An 11,096-nucleotide genomic window follows, 5' to 3' on the forward strand; every position below is an offset into this window, starting at 1 on the left:
AAAAAAATGAAAACCCTAAAAAATGAAAAATTAGAAAAATCCAAAAATAGAGATTCTTTTAGCTAAGTTGTCTTTCCCTCACTCGAACTTTAGGAGTAGTTGGTGTTTAGCATGTTTTCGAAAAGTATATATATGTAGTGTCTTTTAGATAATTTGAACGTAGTTGAGTAAGGTTGTCTTTTTGAAGCTTGTATCGACCGATTTGTACTTTAAATTCCAAGATGGCACACACTTTTGCACGAGACCTTTGATGGAGAGATTGTCTAGTGATATTATTCGATATCTGAGAGAGAACCCACATGTTGAAACAATGTCGAATCGAACCTTTGCAAAAAAGAAAAAGAAAAAGAAAAAAAAGGAATAAACTACTTCAATACCCATTGTTCTTTATAGATAAAATCTTTAGATAAATGGGCAAAAGTAGATTGACTAGTCTCGTTTTGTGGCCTTTGTTACTCGAGCAATTAAGTCCGTAGGGGGATTTCAAAACCTAGTGCCCTAAGACCGTTTGGTTTGGGAGTCACTGACATAAAGCTCGCTACATGGGTAACATTGTTTGCCTAAGAAAACGGACAAAATAAAGTCAACGCAAAAAAAAAGAAAAAAAAAGAGAGAAGAATAAGAGTTTGTGAAGTTTGGCTAGATATTTGTTTCGATAGAGATTGGGTCAGTTCAAAATTGGTTGAAAAAGAGAAAATGTTATTAGACGATTAGGATCCATCAAAGGCCTTAGAATTCATTACACTCCTTGGATTTCTAGTAAATTTTTGAGTCTATTCAAGTAGATTAGAGGCAATTGTATCTTGATTATTAGTAGATGAGTCTTTAAGTCGTATTTTCCTTAAAAACGCTTTTTGTTAACACCAACGAAATTAGAGTAGAGTCGAGTAGACACTTGCTAGAATATCTCGAAGATTTTATGGGTATATCTTCTGTAAACCCTTAGGAGACAAAACTCCTCTTGTAGAGATCGTCTACGAGTTTAAAGGGTTGGTGAACCTAAAATCACCCGTCACGCCTACGAAAAGGAGCCTAGGAATCGCATCTAGTTTTCATAGTTTATTTTCTTTTCTTTTTGATTTTACTCGAGGACGAGCAAAATATAGGTATGGGGAAGTTTGATAAGTGCATATTTTTATATATTTTAAATGCCTAATTATTGCTTGTTCTCACTTATTTATTTGTTTATTTGTCTTTTTTTTAGGAAAATTGCAAAAGCTTGAAGAAATAAAAGAATAAAGCAAAAAGAAGAAAAAGATGGAAGAAAAGGATCATAGGGGAATATTCTCATGGGAAGCATCTAGATGGGACACCTACACCCCCCCTCTACCCTAATTTCCCCCTATAAATACACATCTCCCCATCATGTTTCAACCTACCTAGAATTTCATATTTTTAGTAGCCTCTCTTTTATGTAGTAGCTCTAGTAGTAGCACTTTAAATTTGTAAACACTTTTATTATATCAATACAAGTATTCATTTTTGTTCTTAAATCTTGCTCTTTACTTTTACTTCTAGGCTATGAAATCTTTCTCTAACCACATGAGACTCAAAATTACTTGTGGATTGAAAGGAGCCTAATTATATGTTTTAAGCTTGCATTTTTTAGTATTTAGATTGAGCCCCTTTTAATTCTCAATATTATTAGTGGGTTCAATGATTTAGTTGATATTTTGGTTTGTAGTTTGATGGTGTTTTGTTAGAGACTTGGTAGATAAGCTAGTTTTAAAGTTTTGTGTGATTTGGAGTTAGTTTGGTAAGATTTGGTGTTCTCCTTGTTCTTGATTTTGGTATTTTTGAGGGCTTTTGGGTGTAAATTTTAGTTTATGATTTTCACTTGAGGTTAGTGGGTTTTGGTTAGTTATATTTTATATAGGCTAGATTTGAAGTTTGGTATGATTTGGAGTTGTTTTGGTTTGGTTTGAATCTTGTTTTGATCAAGAAATGGGTACTTTAGGGGCTATTTAGTGTAGAATTTAGTGTCAAATTTGGTTTAGAGTTTAGTGGGCTTTGTTGTGGCCGTTTTTGTACACCGTGTTAGGGAGAGGACGCGCCCTCCCCGGACATGACCCGGGAGGTGCGGTCTCTTGTCCAGTAAGAAGAACATGAAGACAAGGTCCCCGCGAAGGGCGCGCCCTTTGACTTAAGAGGTGACATAATTATGAAATACATGAGAGAGAGAGGATGAGTGAGTCTCCGTGACGACCCTCCCGAGGGATATGAAGATCAGTTACCAAGCTCATTTGGTAGTTATCAGGCTCATCTGATAGTTCTCGGGCTCATCCGGGCATGATCTGCACCTCGAGGGGTTGGTCATGGCTTGCCCAGACAACTTCTCCATAAGAGTCGTGGTAGATGCTATCTCTCGTAGCGGAGATATCGTTGAATCCGTGACCTATTTGGATTAGGAGTCTGAGGTGGTCATATTCAAGACTAATTCTAACAGGAGTAGGACTCTCCAGGATGGGCCTTCGGCCTATCACCGACCTTATCACCAAGAGGCCTAGTCCTGATCAAACTAGGACTCCTGGTTCCATAGAACTACGTATGGCTTGATCCCCTATATAAAGGGGTACGTAGGCACATCAGGGGGATATATTGAGAGTTGTGAGAACGAGAGCAGAAATATATTCCCTTGATCTCAGCCACCCTCAAACACTTAAATCCACCGCCCACGGCGGATTTCCGTCATATAATCACCGTGAAACACCTTATTCCGGCAACGAACCTCACGTTTGTTGATTCACCAAATTCCTCTATCAACAAATTGGGGCTAGAAGGAGGGGACTAGGTGAAATCTCGAAGAGGAAGAGATGGCCAATCACGATGATGACCCGTATGAAGGAGATTACTATGTTGAAGATGAATCAGTAGAACCATACTCACCGGTGCACATACAGGACCCCCGCACTTTGCCGAACAACCCACCCCCGGTTGTAGTCAGTAACACGGAGCTCCTTAGTGCCCTCCACCGGATGGAACAAAGTCAAGCGAGGTATGATGCAAGGTTGGATACCATGGAGTCTGTACTCGAAGAACTCGTCCCTAGACACTCGCGCCATTCCAAAAGCCATGGCAGGAGAGGACGTAGACGTTTCAGACGACCAACCCCCCGAATGTTGGAATACGGAGATGCGCCCCCCGACGCCAACCTCCCACCGGGAGCCATAATAAGCCAGGAAGTCTACGACGCAAATGGCGCGCCCCTGGACGTGACCACGCCTCCCGCACAAACGGGAGGGACGGGACAAGAGACGGTCAACCAAAACGCAGACGCCCGGCCCCTGGCTGAAAGGCTAGGTATCACCCCAAACAGTTTGGCTATGATTGTGCGAATGGCGGAGCAGGAGCAGAGGAGACCCCCCCAGGGAAGCGGCGCGCCCCTACGTCCTCAAGGGAACGACGCGCCCCCTGAGGCAAGACGTGAAACAGGAACGGGCAGGACATTTCGAGGAGTACGGGGAAGAGGAAGAGGCCTCATACCAAACTCGAGGGGAAGGCGCCGAGGGGGACCCGTGATAGAGTACCTCCCTTCACAAAGCGACTCGAGCCAGCACACCCCGCACCCAAGAACCACGGGAAGGATGCGCCCCCTGGGCAATCAAGGAGACGCGCCTCCCCAAGGCCCACCTACTGCCAATCAACAAACCACGTCACCTCCAATCATAACTACTGTCAATCAGCAAGCCACATCAACTCCGCCCATTCCCACTCCGCAACAAACTATTCCTGTTTCCACCACACCCACTCCTCCAACACAAACGCTCACCCAAATCGTTCAACCGACCGCTACCCAGACTCAGGCCAACAACGTGCTTCAGACCACGGTGGCCAACACAAACCTAGCAACTACAACTGCTACCCCTCCGGTAAACACTCAGACTATTCTAGGAGTCGGAACGATCAACCCCGAAGACCTGAAGAAGTTACTAGCCCTTTTGCAAGCCAGCGCTGCCACAACGGCGCCACAGATCTCGTCACCATTTACCGCAGCAGTCCGCGAAGCCCAGCTACCAGCCGGTTTCAGAAACTTGAATGCAGATCTCCGCTATCACGGGAATGCTGACCCCCGCGAATTCCTGATCAGATTCAACATTGAAATGGACTTATATCAGATCCCCGACCTGGTCAGATGTAGGTTCCTAGCAGCAACCCTGAGGGATAGCGCTCAACAATGGTTTCAGAAGTTGGGAGGAGGGGTCATCTCCTCTTGGGAAGGCATGCAGCAGATGTTCATGACACAATTCCAAGCCGCAACCAAGTACGCTCCACCAGTCACTACGCTCGCCAATGTCAAACAGCGTGACAACGAGACCTTGACCGCGTACTTCAAAAGGTTCAACCAAGAGTCCATGGGAGTGAAAGGAGCCTCAGACGAAACCCTGAAAAACTTCCTTATCGCCGGACTCAAGGTTGGTACCGACTTCTGGAAACATCTCCAGGGGAAGGACCCTGCCTCTCTGTCCGAACTTTATTCCGCAGCCGAATCCTTTAAGAAGGTAGAGCAGTCACTGGCCGAGAATCAAAAGGAGATCGCCAAATCTAAGTACAAAAGAAAAGATCACACTCCCAGTCCAGAACCAAGAGGACGCGCCCGTTCCCCGGGTAGGGTAAATATGACTTCGAGTAAAATGACCTGGAGCCCTCCTCCGAGGCAATCAGGAGTATACACCCCACTAACAGCCTCAGCTGAACACGTCTATGCGATGACAAAGGATAAGGTGCCGTTCCAGAAACCTCAACCTATTCCCCAACATACAGCCAAAGACAAAAAGAAGTATTGTGACTTCCACGAATCAGCAGGACATAGCACCTCCGAGTGTCGGCATCTGAAAGAGGAAATTGAATATCTACTCAAAGAAGGATACCTAACGGAATGGGTAAAAAAGTACAGGACGGACCATCCTCCGGAAAGACGCGCCCTCGGTGCTTCACAGAATGACAGGGCTGATGAAAAGCAGAACGATACTCAGTTTGTAAGAGAAGGCAGCATCAGGAGCATATTTGGGGGACCTTACATAGGGGGAGGCAGTCGAAAGGCGATGGAGAAATATGCTAAGGAAGCGAAGGACTACCCTCTTACCAACGTGAACCATCTATCGGCCAGAGCCCCACGAGTATTTAAGGGAGAAACCATGGACATCACCTTTACGGAGGACGATGCGAGGTGGGTACACCATCCCCATAATGATGCTTTGGTGGTCGCCATCCGCATCGCCACCTTAAATGTTCATCGAGTATTTGTTGACAATGGTAGTTCAGTCAACATTCTCTATTATGACACCTACAAGAAGATGGGATTACCAGACAAAGACATGACCGTAGAGAATCTCTACATATATGGCTTCGGAGGAGAGGCCATTAAAGCCAAAGGAACCATACGCTTGCCAGTCACCTGAGGAGAGGCTCCACGAGCGGCCACTCAAATTGCCGAGTTTGTGATCATCGACCATCCCTCAGCGCATAATGCACTTATGGGACGCCCCCTCTTGAAGGACATGAGGATAATTACCTCCATTTATCATCTTACTTTGAAGTTCCCCACTCCTGGAGGAGTTGGTTGTGTGAAGGGATCCCAATATGAATCTCGCGATTGCTATGGCCGGTCACTCAAAAATTTTCGAGACAGAAGGGGAGTGCCGCCCCAGGAGGAACTTCACTCGGTCCATGCTCTCTACCTCGTTCAGTATCCAGAAAGCGACGATGAAGACGCGCCCAGCCCCCCACCACTCGGAGGACGCGTCCCTCACAAGGGCGAGCCCACTCTTGTCGATGAATCAACGTCTGAAGAATGTGAAGAATTGGTTATCGAAGTGGAAGAGGCACCCCCGAAGAAAGTCAGAAGGATGGATCAACAGGAAGTCGTCATGGAATTAGAGGAGCCCTCTCCTCCCAAAGAAGTTTCTAAGGGCGCGCCCTCAGAACCGAAGGAAACCCCGCACCAATTCGACTTCGACTTAGACCCAAGGTTACCAATGCAAGTGCAAAACACGGGGTCAGCCGAGGATACGGTCGACGTGCAAGTTACACAGGGGAGTGATGGCAAGATCCTGAAGATAGGATCCAAACTAGGTCCAGAGGTAAGGAGCAAGCTGATAGAATTCCTTACAAATAGCCTCGACGTATTTGCTTGGAGCCACGAGGATATGGTGGGGATAGACCCGGCAGTTATGTGCCATCACCTGAATGTCGACCCCTCTAAAAAAGGTGCTAGACAAAAGAGAAGACCCATCAGCGGAGAAAGAGCCGAGGCCCTGCAGGAGGAAGTCGATCGCCTCTTGAAAGCAGGATTGGTAAAGGAGTCGTTCTACCCGAAATGGCTAGCAAACCCCGTACTTGTTAAGAAACCCAACGGAAAGTGGCGCACGTGCATAGACTTCACGGATCTCAACAAGGCGTGTCCGAAAGACAGTTTCCCGCTCCCTCGCATTGACCAACTGGTAGATTCAACGGCAGGACACGCCCTCCTCAGCTTTATGGATGCCTACTCAGGGTACAATCAGATTCCCATGTACGAACCCGACCAGGAGCACACCTCCTTCATCACCGACAGGGGTCTATACTGCTACATCGGCATGCCCTTTGGGCTCATCAACGCAGGGGCAACTTATCAGAGGTTGGTAAACATGATGTTCAAAGATCAGATTGGGAAGACAATGGAAGTGTATGTAGACGACATGTTGGTTAAATCAAAAAGGGACGCTGACCACGTTGCCCACCTGTCAGAGATGTTCGAAATCCTAAGGAAATACAGAATGAAACTCAACCCGCAGAAATGTGTGTTCGGAGTAGAGTCGGGAAAGTTCCTTGGTTTTATGGTTAACCACAGAGGCATAGAGACCAACCCAGCAAAGATCAAGGCGTTACTAGACATGAAGTCCCCAGCCAACATTAAGCAAGTGCAGAGTCTGACAGGAAGGATAGCCGCATTAAATAGGTTTGTGTCAAAATCCTCGGAAAAATGCAAGGAGTTTTTCAAGGCCATCAAAGGCGCATCCAAAGATTTCGAATGGACGGAGGAGTGCGAGGACGCCTTCATAAAAATTAAGAAACATTTGGGCGAGCCACCCCTCTTAGCCAAACCTCAGGAAGGAGAGACGCTTGTCCTTTACTTAGCCGTTTCAGACTACTCCATAAGTGCTGTATTGGTGAAAGAAGATGAGGAGGGGCAGTCCCCAATCTACTACGTAAGCAAGCGGTTGCTGGATGCAGAGACTCGCTACACGAGTATAGAGAAGCTGGTATATGCCTTGGTACATGCAACTAGGAAGCTACGACCATACTTCCAGGCTCATAAAGTGGAGGTTAGGACGGCATACCCCCTCCGACAAATCATGCATAAACCAGAAGTAACCGGTAGGATGATGAAGTGGGCGGTCGAGTTGGGGCAATTTGACCTAGACTACAAACCAAGGATCGCCATCAAAGGACAGGCCCTAGCAGATTTTATCTTGGAATTCCCTGAAGATGGAGAGGAGTCTGGTCTCCTGATCAAATATGATCCCAACCTACCACCACAGCAGGCATGCCCCGAGGAAAGCATACCCGAACTTTGGTGGATATTGCATATAGATGGAGCAGTAAATAATGAAGGAGCGGGAGCTGGGATAGTGCTCGTAAGTCCGGAAGGACATAGACTCTTGAACGCAACTCACTTTACCTTCCAGCTCTCTAACAATGATGCAGAGTATGAAGCCCTGATCGGGGGGCTACGGCTTGCCCTTGAAATGAAGGTAAAAAAAGCTTATTATAAAGGTCGATTCCATGCTGGTGGTCGAGCATATCAGAGGAGGATACCAAGCAAAAGGACCTAAAACGGCGATATATCTCAGATGTGTTCAAGGATTGCTAGATCGGTTTGAAGAGGTGCAAGTAAACAGGGTACCTAGAGAGTTCAACGGAGATGCCGACGCTCTCGCGAAGTTAGCATCTCAGAAAGATCCGGCCCTATTGGGAGTCATCCGCCTAGAGATACAGCAGGTACCTAACATCCTCGAGCTCGTGGTAACAGAAATACGAGACAAGAGTGGAAATTTAACATGGATGACCCCAATCTGGAAATACATCAAGGAGGGTACGCTGCCCGAAGATAAAGCTGAAGCCCGAAAGTTAAAATACAAGGCTGCCAGATATGTGGAATATGATGGGAAGTTGTATAAAAGAGGCTTCAATCAGCCCCTTCTCAAATGCATAGACGGGGAGGAGTGCACTTATGTGATGAGGGAGGTCCACGAAGGCATATGTGGGAACCACTCGGGAGGTAACTCATTGGCCATGAAGATTTTGAGGCAGGGGTACTACTGGCCAACCTTGAGGAGTGATGCTTTCAATTTCGCCAGAGCATGTGACAAATGCCAACGATTCGCCAACTTCACCAACAGCCCAGCCACGTCCCTCACCACTATGACTAGTCCTTGGCCTTTTGCTATGTGGGGGATAGACCTGATCGGAGAACTCCCTAAGGCCAAGGGAGGAGTGAAGTACGCGGTGGTAGCCGTAGACTACTTCACCAAATGGGCAGAGGCCGCACCCCTAGCCACCATCACAGCCAAGAAAATAACAAATTTTGTTTTTAACTCTATTGTTTGCAGGTTTGGAGTCCCCTACAAGCTGATCACGGATAACGGAAAGCAGTTCGACAGCAAGGAGTTAAGAGGCCTATGTGACAACCTTGGCATCAAGAAAGATTTCGCGGCGGTGTACCACCCCCAGAGCAATGGACAGACGGAGGCGGTTAACAAGATCATCAAGCATACTCTGAAGACAAAGTTGGAGGATAGCAAAGGGAGCTGGCCAAAAGAACTCCCGATGGTTCTGTGGTCTTATAACACGACTCCCAGGACAACCACCGGGGAGTCGCCCTTCGTCCTATCCTACGGATGTGAGGCCATGGTCCCAATCGAGATTGGAGCAGGATCATTCAGGAGAGACTACTTCGACCAACTGGATAATGACGCAAGTCAGAGGTTATACCTAGATATGGTTGAAGAGATCAGAGCTACATCGCAACTACGTTTGGCCGCGTATCAACGCAGGACGGCTAGGTATTACAACAACAAAGTAAAGGCTCACCCCTTCCAAGTTGGGGACCTTGTCCTCAGAAAGGTTGTACTCAACAACAAAAATCCCCAACATGGAGTCTTCGGAGCCAACTGGGAAGGCCCTTACAGAGTCAAGGTCATATTATGGAAGGGCACTTACAGATTAGAAGACATAGATGGAAAGCCCGTTCCAAGACCTTGGAACGCGGAGCATCTAAAGAAGTATTATCAGTAGCCACAGGCTACGTAGACTAGCAATGACTAAACATCATCCCTAGTCTAGGGGAGTGGTATACATATGCCCTTCTTTAGGCTAAGGCCCTTGCTAGTCCTTTTATGTCCCCTTGGGGTTAACAGCTCCTTGGGACGGGTGCGGTTTCGTACTCGAGCGCATTAGTTATCAGATTTACTATGGGCCAAAGGCCATGTTATGATTCAGTTTTCCTTAATAAAGGGCCTAGAGCCACTCTTTTCTCCATACAAAAATATGTGCGATGTATTCTTAATATCAGGCGCGCCCAACAAATTCTGTGGAAGACGCGCCCCCCTATCCATTTGATAGGGGCTACTCGGAGAATAATGGCTTAACAATCATGAATTATGAAAATTTTGTTAAACATTACACTAGGCGCGCCCCCATGAAGGTACGGAGGCCGCGCCCCCTCTTCACTTGAATTTTCTTTAAAAAGAATAATGATGTATAAAGTATATGAACTATTCAATGAGGAATATAATATCAAATACGAGAGGCGCGCCCTTAACTGCGACGCGACCTCACCTTGCTCAAAAATGGTCTATTTGTTGAAGATAATAACTCACTTCCGTTTAAACTGCCTAAAGAGGCGTGTCCTCCCCCGTCATCCCAGAAAATAAGAAAAAGGACGCGTCCTCAAATTAAGCAACGGTTATTGGCCGTCCCCCTAGGTGAGGACGCGCCCCCCCCCCCTGAGAAATGATGTGAGGAGAAAGGGCTTGACTCACCCACTTTTGAAAAAATATAGTTCGTCTCCCACTAAAACAGGTTAATGTTTTACGAAGTATGTATTACATCGTTTAGACGCGCCCCCCAGAAAGGACGCGTCCCTTCGCTACCAGGTATATTATTATATATCTGAATCCAAACTTGAAGTCATAATAATGGAAAGATAACAAGCGAAACAGTAAAGAACCAAAGCATCAAGGTGCAACACGGTTGAATGTCTGGGGCGCGCCCAGTGAGATAAATACGTTACAATTTGCAGGGTTTTACAGAGGACCCGCGCCTCAAAATATGTGAAACAATCAAGGTTTGATAAAATGCAAGGAAAAAGAAACTAAGAGAGGGACGCGTCCTCAGCATGCTCCTCAGCCTGTTTATCACCCTCTTGGCGCGCCCTCTCCTCTTCAGCCTCTTGGGCAAGAGTGGCAGCCAACTCGGCTTTCTTCGCTGCTAAGAGTTCAGGATGTTGAGAAGGAAATTCAGCCATAAAGTTAGCCGCGGTCCTCCCAAACTTGGGGAGCCAATTATAGTCAGGCTCCCCAGAAAGGAAGGTGGCGACGTAACTACATACGCCTTCAAAGAAGGACGCGCCCTCCACCTTTGACATCTCCTCTGTCAAACCCTTGTTGGCAGATTCGAGCTTGGAGTTCTCCTTCTTGAGATCTGCGATCTCCTTTTCAAGGCGCGCCCTCTCTTTTATGAGGTCATCCTCAGCCGTCTTCTTGGCGCTTTCAGCAGCTTGAAGGGCCTTTTCACTTTTTTTGGCGTCCTTCTTAAGAGTGGAGACTTCTTTCTCAAGATTCGAGAGGCGCGCCCCCTGAGCAGTTTTTGCATTTTCTCGGTCCATGTTGTGGACCAACATCTCGCAGCTCGCCTTGAGGATCCATTCATCCTTCTCAGAATCGGACTTGGCGTGCCATGCCCTCAGTTCCTCGTCGGAAGCAATGGACGCGCCAATTTCCCCTATAGCCCTGGAAGAAAGGCTAGTGGAAGAGAGGGTGTGCTGCTTCTTCACAGCTCGACGTTTCTTGGGATCCCGGGAGTCCTCGAGGGTGGGATCTGGCCTATCCCCCTGT

General features: G+C 46.9%; 1 protein-coding gene across 1 annotated transcript; it reads left to right on the forward strand.

Moving 5' to 3' along the window:
* The first annotated feature begins 5,474 nt into the window (after positions 1–5,474).
* Positions 5,475–9,276, forward strand: LOC135152110 (uncharacterized). The gene is made up of 2 exons (XM_064091947.1): positions 5,475–7,616; positions 7,756–9,276. Exons 1-2 carry the CDS (start codon positions 5,475–5,477, stop codon positions 9,274–9,276), a joined length of 3,663 nt encoding a protein of 1,220 aa, XP_063948017.1.
* The last annotated feature ends 1,820 nt before the right edge of the window (positions 9,277–11,096 follow it).

Source organism: Daucus carota, chromosome 4 (assembly GCF_001625215.2).
Source record: "Daucus carota subsp. sativus chromosome 4, DH1 v3.0, whole genome shotgun sequence".
NCBI classification, from domain to species: Eukaryota; Viridiplantae; Streptophyta; class Magnoliopsida; order Apiales; family Apiaceae; genus Daucus; species Daucus carota.